Source organism: Schistocerca americana, chromosome 2 (assembly GCF_021461395.2).
Source record: "Schistocerca americana isolate TAMUIC-IGC-003095 chromosome 2, iqSchAmer2.1, whole genome shotgun sequence".
In the NCBI taxonomy this organism is placed as follows: domain Eukaryota; kingdom Metazoa; phylum Arthropoda; class Insecta; order Orthoptera; family Acrididae; genus Schistocerca; species Schistocerca americana.
The window spans coordinates 820,819,923-820,840,074 of NC_060120.1; the positions used below are offsets into that span (position 1 = coordinate 820,819,923).

At 37.3% G+C, this 20,152-nt stretch overlaps 1 protein-coding gene across 1 annotated transcript in view; it reads right to left on the reverse strand.

The window, feature by feature from the left end:
* The window catches only part of LOC124595031 (NADP-dependent malic enzyme-like), a 107,331-nt gene that overhangs the window by 50,844 nt on the left and 36,335 nt on the right, over positions 1–20,152 (reverse strand). The window contains exons 3-6 of the mRNA XM_047133592.1: positions 8,269–8,450; positions 7,996–8,176; positions 5,073–5,201; positions 1,351–1,533 (exon numbers count right to left, since the gene is read on the reverse strand). Coding sequence (XP_046989548.1) covers positions 1,351–1,533; positions 5,073–5,201; positions 7,996–8,176; positions 8,269–8,450 — 675 coding nt within the window. The remainder of the gene's footprint in view (positions 1–1,350; positions 1,534–5,072; positions 5,202–7,995; positions 8,177–8,268; positions 8,451–20,152) is intronic.

The window sequence follows — 20,152 nt, forward strand, 5'->3', positions numbered from 1 at the left end:
ATAAAGAACAGAGAACTACCATTTTCTTGGTCTGTCATCATCATGCAGTTGGACACTCAATCTGATTTCTAACAAAATTGGCCCACATTAAATTTTGTCCAATTTCATGCCATCTTTGAAAATAATTACAACTGCATCTTTTTTTCTGTTTTCTGTACATTATGTTAGTGACAACATAGCCATGAGGAAGAAAAATGTCTTTTTCAGATTCAGTTAGCTAATGTTGTGGTATACCAACTACATTTGCTTTCTTATCTACAAGGACATAAAAATGTTTGGTTGTGGAGTTTCATTTAGCACACAGCCATTAATATTTATTTTTGAGATATGTAATGCACTACTAAGTGTTAAGGACTGAATGATTGTTTAAAAAATTAAGACAAGTGCTTGTAATGAACCTCTTAAGCATGCTCATATCTTGCTGTACACGTGTTTTGCATGGACTTGTTGGGCAATTGATCTATCTGTTTCTATCATTAGAAAACATTACAGCTCTGAAAAGTGTTTAATTCAATGTTCAATCTCTGGTGCCCTATAGGCAGGCTGTTTAATTCTAGTCTAGCTTCTTGGGCGAATTCTAAGCTAATTTTTATGCCACTACCAATACATTGAGAATCATTGAATGTAAACTTTTCTGTTACTTCTTGTTGTACATTCTATGAAATACAACACAGTATCACTATTTGCTTTTGTAATCATCAAACAATCGAAAATCATATTGTCAATGGAAAAAACAGTATCCTACAGCAAAACTGACATTTCCCATTTTATGGATTTTGGTCAGTTAACATACTTGGAAAGTGCAACTGCTATTCCTGCAGAAATAATGAATTATCAGTGCTTCATAATGCAAATAAAGGTGAAAGAATAGCACATGAAACAAGGTAAAAAAAGTGTACATTCCAAGTAACTCCAAAAGAATGAAATCCTGTATAACTGAATCATCCGAATCACCACAAGGCTGTTTACTAATGGTATTGTTGTGTATGAATGAATTACAATATGAGAAGACTGCAGCAAAATGCAGGAATATTTACAGAGGACTAATGGTTGATGCAATGGCTGTCAGCTGTCAGTCACTATCAAAAACAAATCTCCACTCTCACCTGGTCCTTTCAAATGAGCAACAATTCATTTCTCTAAGAAAAAATAATCCTTTGAAGTGCTGCCAACTTCTGCCACTTGAAGTCTTGACTCAAGAATTGCTTTCCAATGTGAAGAGATACATAAAAAGCAATAACAGAGCACCGTGGTGACATACACTTGTGCATTTATGTCACAAGTCAACATAAAGTTAGTTATACAGTATTTCCTTCAATGATGATATTTTAGTAAACAGTTCATAGATACCTGCCCAGCACCCTGAAACAGTATTATGTTGTCAGACAGGCGCGTCTTTGTGATACGGAAAGAGGCAAGTAATCCAGCCACAACTACTGAGGCTGTTCCTTGTATGTCATCATTGAATGTGCAGTAACTTTGTCTGTATTTTTCAAGCAAATGAAATGCATTGTAGTTTCCAAAATCTTCAAACTGAAACATTAAAAGAAATATATACTATGTTTATTAGATGCATCATCTAATATCAGTTAAAAAGATTTGCTAAAATTATCTTTTTCTATTACTTAACATTATATAATTGAAGTTCTTGAATTAATTATGATAAAGTTCATTAATAAAATAATTTAATGGATAAATTAATGAAATACTGCACCCTTCTGTCAGAATGGTTAATAAAGTTCAGATTTTTTAATATTTCTAAATAAGTGTAGCATACAGTAACAGTACTGTTCGATTGTGGTGAGGAAGTTAAATGGGGAACCAAGATATACCGTACCATACTAAACAGAGTGGCACAGAGAGAGGAAACCAGATTACACACTAACTTAGTCTTAATGGGAAGATAAATGAAATATTTTCCAACTCAAAAAAATCATGTGATCCAAAGAAGCAAAGACTACTCCTCTCTCTTTACCGGCACAAAACAGTGGTCTCAATAGAAAATGAAATGGTAATGTCATTAACATAGAGGACACAAGTAAAGAGCAAATTAAACATTTTGGAATTGACACCAAACAATGAGCATTATAACTATGTAACAACTGCATCAGCATCTGTAATATTTCATAATTACAGAGAAGATAAAAAGCAGCTTCCAAATTAAAGTTAGACAAATACCCAAACATATTTGGTAACTAAGTTCTCTTCCCTGTCATTTCTTAAAACTATTTAAAAGTCCAGCTCAACAATGCCACACAAGTCAGGTTATTTTTGTCATGGGACACATAGAGAAAGGTTTCCAGGAGAACATAGTTACTGGCATTGCAGCAATAGACCTTTCAGTAATGTGTGATACTATAAACTACAAAATTATAATTGTCAACCTACACACATCAAAAAAAGTTTTGCATCACCTCGGTTCTGAGAGTTCCGAAACCTGTACAGAAAATTTGAATAGAGATCAACATAAACATCATTTCTGCCCTTTTTTATTGCTCATGAAAACCACACATTGCACGTTGTACCAACATATAGCAAGACCTTCATAGGTGGTGGACCAGATTGCTGTACACACCAGTACCTCTAAAACACAGTAGCATAACCTCTTGCACTGATGCATGCCTGTATTTGTCATGGCATACTATCCACCAGTTCATCAAGGCACTGTTGGTCCAGATTGTCCCACTCCTCAATGACAATTCAGTGTAGATCCCACAGAGTGGTTGGTGGGTAACATTGTCCATAAACAGCACTTTTCAGTCTACCCCAGGCATGTTCGATAGGGTTCATGTCTGGAGAACATGCTGGCCACTATAGTCAAGTGATGTCGTTATCCTGAAGGAAGTCATTCACAAGATGTGCACAGTAGGGGTGCGAATTGTCATCCATGAAGACGAATGCCTCGCCAATATGCTGATGAAATGGTTGCACTATCGGTCGGAGGATGACATTCACATATTGTACAGCCGTTATGACACCTTCCATGACCACCAGCAGTGTAAATTGCCCCCCCCCCCCATAATGCCATCCCAAAAATGCAGGGAACCTCTGTCTTGCTGCACTCCCTGGACGGTGTTTCTAAGGCATTCAGCCTGACCAGGTTGTCTCCAAACACATGTCTCCAATGATTGTCTGTTTGAAGGCATATGCGACACTCATCAGTGAAGAGAATGTGATGCCAGTCCTGAGTGGCCCATTCGGCATGTTGTTGGGCCCATCTGTACCACACTGCATGGTGTTGTGGTTGTAAAGGTGGACCTCGCCATGGATGTCATGAGTGAAGATGTGCATCATGTAGCCTATTGCACACAGTTGGACTCGTAACTCATGTCCTGTAGCTGCACGAAAAGCATTATTCAACATGCTAGCATTGCTGTCAGGGTTCCTCTGAGCCATAAACCATAGGTAGTGGTCATCCACTGCAGAAGTAACCCTTGGGCGGCCTGAGCCAGGCATGTCATCGATTGTTCCTGTCTCTATGTATCTCTTCCATGTCCGAACAACATTGCTTTGGTTCACTCCAAGATGCCTGGACACTTCTCTTGTTGAGAGTCCTTCCTGGCAGACACAATCAAACTGCAGCATTGACTGTTTAGGTATGGTTGAACTATGGAGAACACAAGCTGTGTACCTCCTTCCTGGGGGAGTGACTGGAACTGATCAGCTGTCAGATCCCCTCCGTCTAATAGGTGCTACTCATGCATGGCTGTTTACATCTTTCGGCAGATTTAGTGACATCTCTGAACAGTCAAAGGGACTGTGTTTGTGATACAATATCCACAGTCAGCATGTATCTTCAGGAGTTCTGGGAACTGGGGTGATGCAAAACTTTTTTTGATGTTTGTATATTAATCCTCCCTGGATTACCATTCGCTCTGAATAATTCACTCCTTGGTTCCTAACAGATCTTTTATGTTTGGTTTGATGGCAAAAAAGGAAAATGGAAAAACCAGAAGAGTGGTTTAGGTTTTCTGTAATTTCTATAAATCGCTTAAGGTGATTGTCAGGATAGTAACTGTGAAAGAACATCACATTTCCTTCCATATCCTTCTCCAATTCAAGTTTGTCCCTAATTATCTCACCATTGAGAAGGCTATAAACTCTTATTTTCCTTTCTTCCTTACACTCAAGACTGGGATAAAAAATGTAATGTGTCTGTGGAATTCCAGCTGTTACATATACAACCAGGTATCTTGGAGTTGTCTTAGACAGGTCTCTCATCTATGCAGCCTGCTCTCTCTGTAATGAATCTGCCTACATCAAGAAAATAGCTGTTATCCTTAATTCAGTTTATCACATAATAGTTCACTGCATGAAGTTTATGTTACACAAAGCTATACAAAACAACACACACTTCAACAATGCAAAAAGTAGCTCAATTAGTTACAAGCAGCCAGTAGAGAAGGCCAATCTAATAAGATGTAGCCAGACGACTGGGGACTATGTCCTTCCTGAGTGGGATCAGGTTTAAGACATGAAGCATGTCTTGGAATGCTGGGTTTCCCCCATTACAGTATACTCTTCAAGATATAAGGAAATTACATAAATGTCCCAGTGATATTGTTCAGTATTAGGATGAAAGTCTGCAAAAAGCTAACGATTTTTGGACATAAAAAGAAAGAAAGAAGAGGCTTTCAAAGTGCTCCAGCATCAGCAGATAAGCAAATTTTATTTTACTCAGTATTTTTATGTTTTAAAATACCAGTAAACAACCCAACAGAAAACTGTCATTTTGACAATCTTTTTGGATTTTGGATTTTGTAATTCATTCATAACAAAAAACATGTTAAAATAACAAAGCAAACAGAATTTTCTGGCTTTGCTTCTTCAGTGACGAAGACATAGAGATGAGAACAATTTTCCCTAAGTCCCTAATCATATATGATGTTTATTTATTTTATTATTACAAAAATTCTGAAGTATATGTGACAAATGATGGACTTAATTCTTATTTGCAGATGTGTAGTTGCATTAGTAGGTTCATCTCTAAGAAGTTTCATAAATGAACATAGTGGGAATTTGTTTTGGTAATTAGTTAATTTTGGATAATTAGAACAGAGATATTATGTTACCTGTATAAGAGTATTTTGACCATATCTCTTTACCACTGCTTGCATAAATTCGTCAACAAAGTCAGAATATTGGTCTCCTCTTACTCGCTTTTGCCTTAGTCCAATGTAGAGAGGGTCATCAAGCAGTTTCTGTAATAAAGGGCAAAACAAGAATGAAAAGATAGATTCAAGTTTGTCATTTGCCTTCAACAAAAATGAGAAAAATATTTTTTGTCTTACACAAAATACTGTTTTATTTGAGTTGTAAATGAAGATAGATATTCTTTATGGCTGTGAGCAAACTAAAATGGCAAAAATAATTGCTGTGTCAGTCATTATTAGTTTGATTTGTTTTGTCTGTGATAGGGAAATGCAGTAAATGGTGACAGTCTGAGAAACCCCTGGTACATTGCTTTGTAGCAATTACACAGAACATTATTATGATTTGCATTGGTGATCAGACAGTGGGTCACATTACAAAATTGTATCCTTCCATAAAAATCACTGCTGTTTCCATAAAATCCAGTGACCCTAAAATGTTAGCTATTTTCTGTGTAATTGCTGGTTTTTATTCTGACAGTCTCTTGCAATTAGTTCATTTGATAAGGCCACAATTTGTTCTAACATTAGGGATAACCAAGAACATAATGACTACTGCCCACCACAAAATTGTATGCTTCCTGGTGGCACTGCAAGTATATGACATAATAAGAAAAGTATATAAGCAGAGAAGAGACACACAGAGAACATTCTAGTGATGATACTGATTGCAAATAACAATATCTAATGACATAAGTGACTCTGACAAGGTTGTTATGATCTGGCACCAGAGAAGAGCATCCTGGAAATGGTGAAGCTGGTTGACCATTAGATGCAGCCATCCTGAGCATCTATGGAAAGTGGTAGAAGAACAGCCAAACCATGAGCAGGTGACAGGATGTTGAACACCCACACCTCATCAGAGACAGTGCCCAGTCCAGGTGGAATTCCAGTGCAGCAGCTGTAGTGACATAAGCAGCAGGGCTAACCAAGCACCTATCTGATGACACTCCTTTAATGTAACTGAATACGACCTTGTTGAGCAGACAAGTTGTATGCCACTTTTTGGTCTCTGTTGTCATGTAACTTCAAATATGGCACTAGAAAGAGTTGCATTCAGTTACATTAAAGAAGTGCTATCAGACAAGCACATGGCTAATCATGCACCTTGTGGTGTAACAGTGTTGTATTGGAATCATGTATTAAAGCAGGATTGTTGGTTATCAGTGGCAGATCTGATGTAGTACAATGCTAGTGAAGGCACAAGTGTTTTGGAACACACAATTCAGCATGCATGAGGTTCACTTGCAGAAAACCACCACAATTTCCCATATTGACCTAATGTCATCATAAATTATGATTGCAGTGGGCCCTGGATCACTGAGATTGGATTGTGGATCAGTGGAAAAGTCTCAGATGAATCATGTTTCTTGTTACAGCAGGTTGAATGTCTTATCCAGCTATGCCATCATCCAGGTGAATGGCTACTCAAAACGTGCACCTTGACATGGATGCAGGCTGCTGGGGACAGTATTATGCTATAGGGAACAAGAGATAATGTGGCAGTAACTGAAGGCGCCTTGATAGCTGTGGGCTATGTGAACATGGTTGTGGACTACCTGTGCCACTTCATGCTTAATATCTTCCTCTATCATTGTGGCACCTTTCAGCTGTTCTCACAGGACCAGAATCGTGTGGTCTGAGGAGCAAGATGTCATGGTAATCAAGTTCATGTGGTCTTAACCCAATGGAACACATCCTGGGTGCTATTACATATCCACCCTCTTACCACAAACTATCGGCCTGTAATTTATGGGAATTGCATAATGTATGATTAGACACCTGACATTAGACATACCTCCAGAAATCTACCAAGGACTTATAGAATTCAAGCCATGCAGATCTCTGCTGTACTGCATTTCAAAGGTGGACCAAAAGCTGTTAACCAGGTTGTCATAATGTTGTAGCCCATCAGTTTATGCCAGAGGTCTCAAATGGATATAACAAAATACCATTCACAGCAGGATATCACAGCAGGTATTTGCGTCCTTGATGATTTTGGTTATAACAAAAATTGTCAAGGGTGGATTCAATTGTTTGAGTCTCATTAGAAGAAATTCGCAACCAGTTAAAACACTGTATTTATATAAGAGCATATGTGCACAGCTCCACTACAGCAAGGCCTGCTGTAATGTTTACTGCAGTTTCAGTTAAAACTAAAAACCAAAAACTCTGTATGCACTTCACAGAAAAGTATCAGTCACAGACTTCCCAAATTTGTTCATTCACACCATGGTGCTTGTCAACACCCAGAATAACAGATAATGTATTTGTAAATTGAATGTGCTATAGTTAATAAGTAAATGGTTTTAGTTTGAGTTTAGAGTGCACATGAAATAGATATCAGTCAGTAACTGTGGCTTGTAATTTTACTTGAAGTCGGAAACATATAAATGAAGTCATTGCCTACTTCATGGCTGATTAAATTTTAGTAAATTGCCTTGGAATTGAGCACATGATCTAATAAAAGTGTATAAGAATCTTTTCTCAAATAATCACTGCCTTTTGATCAGAATTACATAATGTGCACCCCTATTTGTTTAGGGATGTTAACCAGAAATGTTCACAGCCATTCCTCACTTATTCAGCTAGAAACATTTCATTTAACTTCATTGTGACAATAAGTGGTTAAATTTCAGTTAAGAGGTAATAGCTGTCCAGCCACAGGGCTGGAAGCTATAAACTGTTAATCTATAGAAATAGTTACTGCCAAACTGTATGAAATAATTAAGGCACCCAAAAACGAAAATCTGTCAAAATTCAGTTTACATTCAAGTAACAGTTACAGTATATTTAACTGTTGTAGTGTTAAAGTTCCTCAGACAGTCTTGGTTAAATATGTTACCTGTGTATTGGTGCCAACATCCAGTGTTACAGGCAAGCACTGGTAGGGTTTAATGCCCGCTAAGGCTGTGTAAAGAGCCAATTTGCCAACAGGGATTCCCATACCATAAGCACCAAGATCACCAAGACCTAAGATCCTTTCTCCATCTGTAACTACTATGGCTCTAACAGAAGATTCAGGCCTAAGGAAAAAATGTGAACTTAACAATAACTCAAAAAGGACATATACAAATTTTCCATTAACTGAAATTCATTATGGAATAATTATACTTACCAGTTTTTGAGTATTTCATACACATGTCCTTTGTCATGAATTGTTATAAACAGTCCTCGTGGTCTCATATAAATTAGACCATAATTCTGACAAGCTAGTCCAACAGTTGGTGTATAGACTATAGGCAATAGGGACTGCACATTATCAGATAATAAATGATAGAAAAGCTTCTCATTGCTGTCCTGTTGACAAACACAGCCACATTATTTACAAGCAGTACAAAAATATAAGCTCTCCATTAGTTCTTCATTAATATGCATGAAATTTATGCAAACATGTGCAGGGATGATTTGATGTGATGTGAATGCTTAATTTTTGACACCTTTCTACCGGTGGTATCTCACTACACCCAAATAATTCTGCACATTGAGGATTAGATCACCTTTCAGTTTTAAAAATATTTTTATCCATACTCCTTTGAGAATACAACTTATTTTCACAAAAGATAGCTGAGTCATTTGGTACCACATACAAAAAGGTGATACCAGTAATTTTAACGTTAACTGTAATAGTATGAGATGAGAGAAGCAGATATCTACTTTCTGCAAGCAATATTACAGTGAAGAGAAACTGTTAGCATTCACCAAAAAAAGCTGTGTGTTACAAAAAGCCTAGTGGGTAGACAGTATTTTAATCCCAATTCTCCACCAAAACTCCCAATTCACTGAACCAGTATTTGCCAATTTTCATCTGAGTTGTGCAAAGACAAATAGCAATGAAGTAATAAATAAGCTTTCTCGGTGATCTGTTGACATTTTGAAAAAACAGGACTTCTGCTGGATGTTTGCATCGCTTGCGCACAGTATTTCGATGGTGTATCTTGCTGTCTTCTTCAGGTGCTGCCCAAGAACGGTCCTTGGGCAGATCAAGTCCAGTATTTATGCCTGTAAGGTGCTGGGTATTCCCTAGTTGGTCCGTGCCGCATCAGGTGTTCCCCCTCAGGTCTGCGCCTGCCAGATGCAGCTTCCAGGGTCCTCTCTGGTCACTGGTGTTACCACTGCTGTCCGTGCCTGGCTCAGCCACTCTCTGGGGTCACAGTCATCATCTGTAGTGTCTGGTGCTCTGTATCCTGCCTGTTTCCTTTGTCTCCACTTCTGTTTCTTGCTGGGCACTTCGTAACTGGTCTGCGCCACATCGAGCATTTTGTTTGTGGTCCGCGCACACCAGGCTCAGCTCCTGTGCTCTCCTCTGGTCACTTGTGTTCCAAACGCTTTCTGCACCTGGTGTGGACATCCTCTGGGATTGTGGCGATCATCTGAGGTCTGTCAAAACTGGTCTGTAATGTCAGGTGTTCTGTCTCTTTGCTGTTTCCTCGGTTTCCACTTCTGTCTCTTGCTGGGCATTCCATAATCAGTCCACGCCACATCGAGAGTTCCATTTCTGATCATTGGTGTGCCAACCAACGTCCACGCTTGACTTGGATGTCTTCTAGCATCGTGGTCATCATCTCAGGAGTGTCAGGACAAATGTGTAGTGTCTGGTGCTCTGTTTTGTGGCTGTTTTCTAGGTCCCCACTCCTGTTTCTTGTGAAATCTCGATGTGTTTTGCTTTGAGTTTTCAGAAGTTCAAGAGCCAGATCCCAGGCCATGCTGAGCTGGTATCCACTGTCATGGTTGATGAGATTCTCTGTGATCTTGATCTCAATGGACTCTTTTATTGCACTGTCCCAATTTCTAGGGGTCTGTGTGACAATCTTGGTGTTGTTGTAGTTCATTGAGTGGCCGAGCTCTAGACAGTGTTCTGCTATGGCTGATTTGGTTGCCTGTCTGAGTTTGGTGTGCCTCTGATATTCTTTACACATGATGTCCACAGCCCTGGTGGTCTGGCTGATGTATGATATCCCACACTCACATGGTATGTTGTAAATACCTGGCTTCTGTAACCTCAGCTCATCCTTTACATTGCCCAACATTATCCCAATCTTAATGGGTGGGAGAAATATGATCTTGATGTCATGTTTCATGAGATTCTGCTGATCTTAGCATAAATTGGTCCAGCATATGGCAAGTATGCCACCCTCTTCACCTCTCCTGGTTCTTCTTCTGGATCCTGTGGTTGACTGGCAGGTTGAAGGGCCTTCTGGATGTCTCTGTATGAGAATCTATTCTTGCTGAACACTGACTGTAAGTGTTCTACTTCCATCGCCAAACTGTCAAGGTCCCACAGAGTACATGCTCTGTGGACTAGAGTTTTTAGCACTCCTTTCTTCTGTGTTGGATGGTGACAGCTGTTGGCTTGCAGGTATAAGTTAGTGTGCGTTGGTTTGCGGTACACACTGTGCCCAAATGTGCCATCAGCCTTTCTCTTGACTAATACATCAAGGAATGGCAGTTGTCCATCCTTCTCCAGTTCCACTGTGAATGTTATATTTGGGTGGTGTGAATTCGGATGTTCCAAAAAATCATCTAGCTTCTCCCTGCCATGGGGTGAAATGACAAAGTTATCATCCACATATCTAAGAAAAAAGCACTTGGGTTGATATGTGGCTGATGTAAGGGCCTCCTCTTAAAATCTTTCCATGAATAGGTTCGCAACCACTGGTGATAGAGGGCAATCCACCCCTTCCGTTTGCTCATAAAATTGACTCCCTTGTAGGAAGTACGTTGAGGTTAGAACATACCTGAATAAGTCGAGGAGAGCTCCATCGAACCTCTCTCCAATAAGATCGAGTGAGTCGCTCAGTGGTACTTGTATGAAGAGAGAGATAACATCGAAACTGGTCATTCGATCTATTGTTAGCAATATCCTGCTGAAAAATATCTAAAGAAGATGCTGACACCACATGCGGGCAAATGTGTGCACCACATTCAGAACTCAAAGGACTTCTTACAGCAGCTGAGGCAGATACACATTGTGGACTCTGGCATAATGACATAAGTCTGATGGGTTGCTGGGTGAATGGGACAGAAATATGGCTGTATATGTTAAGATGATCAAAGCACACTGGTATCAAGTGAAATTTGTGACTGGATTGAGGACTTTTTGGTAGGGAGAATGCAACATATTATCTTGGATAGAGAGCCATCATCTGATGTTAAAGTAATGCCCCAGAGAAGTGTGTTGGGACCCTTGCTGTTCATATAGTATATTAATGATCTCACAGACAGTATTAATAATAAAATCATGCTTTTTGCAGATGATGCAGTTATCTATAATGAAGTACTATCTGAAAGAAGTGGTATAAATATTCGGTCCAACCTTGGTAAGATTTCAAAGTGGTGCAAAGACTGGCAACTTGCTTTAATTGTTTAGAAACGTAAAATTTTGCATTTCACAAAAAAAAAAAAAAAAAAAAAAAAAAAAAAAAAAAAAAAAAAAAAAAAAAAAAGGGTCCCATGACTATACTATAATATCAATGAGTCACTGTTGGAATTGACCAACTCATACAAATACCTGTGTGTAACACATTGTGGATATGTAAATGGAATGATCATATAGGTTCAGTCATGGGTAAAACAGGTGGTAGACATCAGTTTACTGATAGAATGCTGGGAAAGTGTAATTAATCTACAAAGGAGATTGCTTACAAATCGTTCATGCAACCAATTCTAAAATATTGCTCAAGTGTGTGAGACCCATACCAGATAGGTCTAAGAGGGGATATTGGACATATATAGAGAAGGGCAGCAGGAATGGTCACAGGTTTGTTTAATCTTATTTCTAGCATTAACTCAATGCACTGGGGTGTTGGTTCAAAAAAGAGATATATTCTTCACAGTAAATTTCTTTAAGGAATAAATATCTTCAGAGGCAGTAGGCAGTCTCTCCAGTTCCTTGAGTGGATGTTTGCAGGGGATTCTTGAGTTCACAGCACAAATAATTTGTGTTACATGTTAGCATGATTTGATGTATAGTCAGGAAAAAAAAACCTATATGTCATTACAGAATGCAGTTCTATGGTATGGTCCTTACAAGTACTGAACTGCATATAGTTTTATTTATTTATTTTAGTGACAGGGAGTTGGCTAGGAACCATTTATTAATATCCATGAAAATCTCATTAACCTATCATTTCAAAACTGTATATGATTTGGTCTTTATTGCATTGTTTGTATCATCTGCAAACATAACAAACTTGGCATATGGTAATGTTAGTGATGAAAGTTATTGTTAAACACCATAAAATGTTAGGGCCCTAAGATGGAATAGTGTGGAACACCAAATGCAATTAGTTCCCAATTAGATGATGGTTGGTAGCTTAAAACAGGGCTTTTTTCTTTTTGATCCCTTTTTTCCTGTTAGAGAGACACAATCTGAACCACTTACAGCTTTTCTAGTTAAATCATAATATTCTAATTAACTTAAAAGGATATTGTGATTGACATGCCATGCCATCATTATGGCATAATGGAATGCCAAAACTGGTTGCCTCTGGAACAAATGATTGAAGAAACTATAGCTGTTGGTTTATGTATTGCCGGTTACAAGTACATTCTTGCTGTATGTATAAGTAAACTTCTCAATATACAAACCCATATATCCAAACTGTGTCTTTGACTTTGTCATATTTGTAATCAATGAAAGTAATCACTTTTTGAAAATATAATGTAATTGGATGGATAAAACATATACTCACCAAGTGGCACCAGGAGAACACACATATGAAGGTATTAAAATTTGCTGGCTTTTGACAGAAGTGTTGAAGGGGAAGGAAGAGTGGTGAAAGAAAAAGGCTGTTGAGGTTTAGGTAATGGGGACAAATTGGAAAAGTCATCTAGAACCCCAGGTTAAGGGGGACTTACTGGACGGGATAAGAAGGAAAGAATGATTGTTGGGGACTGCACCAGACAAGATTTGAAAACCAGATAACCTAAAGGTAAGAGCCTATCTGCCCAGTCAGATTATTATTTATAGTCAGATGGTTAAAAAGCCAACTGTATGTTACTTTTTCTAAAATTTTTAGGAATTCTGGAAAAAGTGAAACTGGATTGATATTTGTCCATATTTTTTCTTTTCTTATACAAAGGCTTAACTTCAGTGTATTTCAACCACTGAGAAAAAATGAACAATGAAAAGTCCTGGCTATCTTTTCTATATTGATGTTGATTACGCAAATAACTTAATATGTTACTAAATCCAGAAGAACACTCTTTATTAACTTTGGTGATATATTATCACAACTACAAGAAATTTTTATTTTAAAGACCTTGTTGTGGCCTTTACTTCTACAGGTGCAGCATGGGCCATATTCATATTACTGTAGTTGTTTGTAAAGGCTGGTCTGAGATATTCCACAGTAGCATCTGCTTAACATAAAACCTCATGTTTTTAGTAACAGTTATTAAATGCTTGTTAAAAAGTTTTGCAATACTGCACACATCTGTTATCAGTGTATCATTTACTCTCAACTGTGTCTACTTCTCTTTATCTCTGGTTCTGCCACTCTCCTCTTTCAATATATCCCGTATAGCTTTCATCTTGTTACCTGTTGTAGCTACACTTTTCTTGTCTTTTCTTGTAATGTATTTGATCTGATGTCTGTATTACACCTGCTCTCTTCACTATTTTGCAGTATGTCTTGTAATGAGATATAGTATCAACATCAGAGGTGTTTCTGATTGACAGGTTCAGTTTCCTGTATGTCTTACAAGATAACTTTTATTTCTTGAGTCATTTATGGCTTTTCACAGATTATGCTCCAATGTTGGTTACTTTTGTAGGAAAGAACTTTCAAATGAGGTAAGGACTTTATGAATAAAAGTGTGGTAGTTTTCATTCATGAGCACAGTATCACTCCAGCTCATGTCTTTGAGTAGCTTCCTAAAAGAATCAACTTTTGGCTTACTCTTGAACACAGGTTTAGTAGATTTTATATTCAGATTCAGATTCAGATTCTTTATTAGTCATTCAGCATTGTTACATGCAATAGACTTCGTCAGTTCACTTAACTTATTAATTTTACAAAAAAAATTTTTTACACATTTAAGTTGATATTAGGCATTTCTAAAAATTCTTCTAATGAATAGAATGGATTGGTTAACAAGAAGTTATGAACATTGTCTTTAAATAATTTGTCAGGCTTGATTGACCCATTTTTAGACAATTTGTTATATATTTTAATTGCCATATACTTATGACTATTGTTAGTTTTGGCTAATCTATTTTGTGGCAACAGCAGAGAAGTACACGTTTTTGTATAGTAGCCATGTCTTTCATTTGTTACACTTAAATTAGGTAGTTCAGCAAGTATGTAGTTAACACTGTCAAGAATATATAAATTAATTACTGTTAAAACTCTATATTTAGTGAACAATGGTTTACAATGTGTTCTATTATCTACCTTAGCCATTACTCTGATTGCTTTCTTCTGGATCACCATAATTTCATTTATTTTTCTGCTGTTTCCCCAGAGTATTAACCCATACCTTAAAACAGATTGAAAAAAGGCAAAGTACGCTGTCCTTACGTACTCAAATGTCACACAACACATCAGTCTCTTCAACAAATATATAACTCTTGACAACCTAACCACTATGTGATCAACATGAGAGTTCCATGTTAGACTGTTGTCAAGTACAATACCTAAAAACTTTGCCTTTTGTTTTTCTATTTTTGTAGACTTTGATAGACCGAACCACATATTCTGGGTCTTTTCCTCATTTAATAGCAGACCATTGGCATTAAACCATGATGTTGCATTTTCTTTTGCCAATTTCATATCACTTACAAGGTTATCAAGTACATGGTTTACAGATAGAAAAGTTGTGTCATCTGCATACATATATGTCTTTACATCTATATTTCCTGGTAAGTCATTTATGTGTACAAGGAAAAGAAGTGGTACCAATTTAGATCCCTGTGGCACTCCATGTTGAACCTCGAGTATGTTTGACAGATGACTTCCTGAACTCACCACCTGGTTCCTTTTATTGAGGTATGATTTGATGAGTTTTAAACTTTTATCACATATTCCATAGTACTCAAGTTTAGAGAGCAGAAGTGAGTGGTCAACACAGTCAAAAGCTTTGCTCAGATCACATAAGGTTACCTGTGCGTGCGCATGGTCCTCAAATGCTGCTAGAATGTCTCTGACTAAGAGCTCTATGGCATGTATAGCTGACCTTCCTTTTCTGTAACCAAACTGTGATGCACTTAACATACCATTTAGTTCTAGGTACTCATACATCTGCTTATATATTATGCCTTCAAAGACTTTTCCTAGTACTGGAATTAGTGAAATTGGCCTGTAGTTTGCAGGATCTGATTTGACACCCTTCTTAAAGACTGGAGTTACCTTGGATAGTTTGAGAGGATCAGGAAAAAACCCTTCTATGAGACACAGGTTTATAGAATATGTTTATGGTGCTGCAATGTAATGTATGATTTCTTTCAATAGATTGTTTGACATATTAAAAATATCTGTACTGTATGAATTTTTCATTTCTTTGACTATTTTAAGAACTTCACGTTGGCATACCTCTCTGAAGTGTTTCAATGATGATCCGGCCCTATTATGATTTAGGTTTGCTCTCTTCAGATAATCTATATATGTTACATTGGGTTTACTGATCAGCTTTTTGATATCATCAGCACAGCTTACAAAATATTTATTGAATGTATCTGCTGGTATTGGGACTGTCTTGTCGAAGTTTCTGACTTCACCTTTAACAGTATTAATTACTGACCAGGCTGTTTTGCATTGGTTTTTACTATTTTTTATGAAATTTGTGTTGTATCTTAGTTTCGCTAATTGCAACTCTTTATTATACAGTTTCTTAGTGATTTTTTCAAGATCCTTAATTTCATTAGAATTGTTTACTTTGGCAAGGCGCTTCAACAGCAGTAGCTTATTTTTTAGATTCTCCAGTTCTTTGGTGTACCAAAATTTACCTTTCCTTGTTTTATGGTATTTCTTTTGAACAAGATGGGCTTTTAAAATACCTGTTAAGTAATTGTGGAATGTTTCATAAACTGTTTGGGCACTGAAATCACAGTTTTGAAATAATTTGTCCCAGTTTGTTATGCTCAACTGGTGTGTTAGTATTAACATTCAACAAAAGGAACTGAATGTCATGATCTGAGAGTCCATTGAGTTGTTTTGTAATATAATTCTGTTCATTAGATCTTTCTATATAGATATAATTAATGGCTGTTTTTGAACAATTAACTACCCTAGTTGGAAAGTTGAATGATAATGTTACTGACCTTATAGGAAGAGTTTTTTTTAGAAAATCTACAATAAAATCAACAGAAACTTTTTTTCTTGTTTTCAGTTACAGTTACCTATCATGAAACGTATAGTAAAACTTGCTCAAAAACGAATTGCTTGAGACTAAAAGAATTTTCCAAATTGGCCAAGTTTCCACATTACGCAAAACTCACTGGGACATGTAAAATTTGTCAGGTATCATGAACAAAAGTACAGTAAACAATTTTAATTATGCATATACTGTATTTATGTACCTTCACTTCAGCACCGTAGATGTTCATTTACTGTATATTGGACAATACAACACTGGACTATTACACTATTTGATAAATCACAAGGCATTTCTATATTTTACTCAAATTTTAAATTTGTATATTATTGTATGTACATACATATTATTTCCATGTTTATTTGCTTTACATTTCACTTTTTTTGCCACATAACAAGGAGGGACACTTGTTTTAATTTTCTGTTCAAAACTGTTTTTTCTAGGCAATTTTTTTGTACCATACAATAGTTCCAAAAAGTTCTTCAGGCATATTAATTTTTCTAGGGACATCATTTTGCTCCTCTTTTCCCTCCTTTGTTTCTTCTCCATCATTCTCTGTTTTGTGGATTTCTATTAAATCTGTTGCTGAAGTGAAAGTGGAGTGAGTTGACAGAAAGTCATCACTTAGAATGTAATCATATGCACTACATGAAACGTCTTGCATTTTCATGAATTCAGCAATGGCTACTGCATTTTCTTGAACTTTGGTGGCCACAGAAACATCTTTTCTTGACCCCCAAAACTTGCTTTGTTGAAGCACTGGGTGATAGTTTCTGGTTTTATTTCCTTTACTGCCAAGCCAATCCAATTTACTGCATCCAGTACAGAAACTGACAGTACAAGAGCAAATGCACTTTCAGCTTCTTTGACACTAAGAATAAGAGATTGCATCAGTAATCAGCTATAATGACACTTGAATGTGTAAATAACCTGCTGGTCCATAGGTTGTGTGGGGCTGGTTGAATCTAGAGGCAAACAAGCCAATTTCACGTTTGATAACGTTAATTTTGAGTGACAGGTTGCATTGTCTAGGAAAAGGAGAACTTGGTGATTTCCTTTTTTCATTTTGGCATTGAACGAACCCAGCCATTCTTTCATAAGACACTCACTATCCATGCTTCTTTATAGCTTTGCAATGTGACTGGAAGCTTATAGACGTCTATATATTTGAAATAATGCTGTTTTGCCTCCTTTGAAATCGCCAGTGGCTTCTCAATTTCACCTAACATGTTTCCACACAGCAGTACAGTGAGTCTTTCCTTGGACATTTTTCAGTCGGTCCACTTTTCATCTCTAAATGCAAGTGATTTTGAAGGCAGCACACAATAAAACAGTCCCATTTCATCAGTATTGAAAACGTCTTTCTGGTCATAATTCACAATTAAGTTGGACAGTAGTGTCTTCCATTCTGTTGTCACACTTTCCTGCACATCCTTAGCTTTCCCACACACCTCACTCCACATGATGTTCTGCTAGATTTGAAACTGACCAGCCATCCTGTGGATGCTTTCATCCATAATTCCAAGCTCTTTAGCAACTTTCAGAGCCTCACTCTGCAACATGGGTCCAGATAAAGGTAAGGTTTTTGCCGACGCACTTACAAACCATTCCCACGATATTTCATTAATTTCTTTATTTCCGGTCTTCTTTGCCTTTCTTTTCATCTGCCTGTTCCCTTTCATCCATTTGTCCTAAATCTTATCCACACCAGCAGCGCTGCACTGTGCTGGACCTCTTTTCTTGGTTTTGTGCCACTTAATAGTGTTGTTAAAAGTAATGTCCTTGTAGAATCATGAATAACTAATGAACTGTAATACAGTAGTACTGTATAGGCTCTTTTCCACATTATACAATGAATTATTAAGTATGTTCTAAGATTAGCACTCCGTTTCCAAGTTGGGCACGTTCCGCTTTACACAAAAAATCAGCATATAAAAGTGCATTGAATGCATTGGGACTGAAATACTTGTATGGTTTGGGCAGATTTCTGAATTATACATGTGCCGATTTGAGCAAGCTTTACTGTATTATAAAATATTACTCCTGTTGCTTATGCTTCAACATGCTGCTCTGACCAAAATTTATCAGCTTTAGGATAATTCCTCATGAATGTGACAAGTATTCCTTTCTCCATTTCTGCTCTACAAAAGTGAGGTGCTAACCTAAATCCTGTGACACAATTAATTGATAACTAAAGACAATAACTGAAGGAATATAGTGTGTAATATCTTTTGTACTAGTGTCTCTGTCTTCCCGTCTTTCGCTTTACTTCCTTGTGGTTGATACATTTGTAATGTCTTGTATCATATGCGTCTGCAAATGTGCAATAATAAACTGAAATATTTCAGTACTAACATATAGGTACTGTTGTTATTGTTGTGAATCAACATTTCCCTCAAGTGATGACTCTGCAGAAAGTTTTGGATCACAAGAACTAGCCAAATGTGAATTTACAGTGCCGGGTACACAAAACACCATCTTGCTGGAACAATTATTAAAATGTCACAATGTAGAACAATTAATCTTAGTTCTCATGTCCTTCTAACTTACAGACATTTGCTGGAATTTTCAGTAATATGCAACTCACAAACATTTCAACATTGTACCTTCCACACTGCATAGAAAAATCATAATTCCAGCAGTCAAATCTATGGTTTAAAGCGCTGGAGCTCTCATTTTTCAATTTGTACTCACCACTGGTGCTTTGGATGCTCAAACTCTATTTTTACTGTCAGACATTATTTGAGGCACACTCAGTATGTGCAAATACGAACTTCTGAAAGAGCAAGTGCTTTGCTGTGTTTGGAAATCAAGACACCTACATATTCAACAAGAGCTATATTGGTGACAGATACCCATTAGAATTTTGGTGTCACCTTCAAACATTGGTTGCAAAAGCTGAAGGTTCAGATGCAACCCTACAACATGTGTGATTTAATAAACTCCCATTTGCAGTTAAAGGCACAGTAATTTCTATTAGCAGTGATAACTTGTCTTCGCCTTAAATATTGATGACAATGTGTGGCTTCTCTAATCTGTAATGGCAGTAATATGTTAGCTTCACTGGATGCAGCAAGAGGGTACCAGCTTCTGCTAGCAGAACAAATCCATGCAATGCAGTAAGACATGAGTGCTCCCAAGTAACAGCTCAAAGAAACAATGACCAAAAGACTGTTTCACAACTGCTCAAAGACAACACCTGCTGCAGCAAGTGCTGCAGTGCCTACAAACAAACTACAGACTGGCGATGGTAATGAGTGAACACCTGCTGCAGCAAGTGCTGCAGTGCCTACAAACAAACTACAGACTGGCGATGGTAATGAGTGTATTTTTGCTCTCATACAAGGATGTGCATTTCTCCTTGCTCTTTTGAAGAACAACAGTTTAGATGCAGCTGGTTACTATTCCAATTAGTGCCTAACTGCCAACAACCACAAGACTCATGTTTGTGGTTCTTCACAGCTTTCCAAGGCTCTTGCCGACAAGCATGATTGACAAATGGCGAATGCCAAATCTGTCACACCCAGCATTGGCAATGTAAATATTTCTGAAACACAAAGTTCCAAGAAATTTTGTTCAACCATGTCGCATATGTCACAGAAACTTGTGTTTCCAGAAAGTATGTCAAAATACAAATAATTTTTCCTTCAGTTGGTGACAGACACACAAGAGTTGGTATGAACATA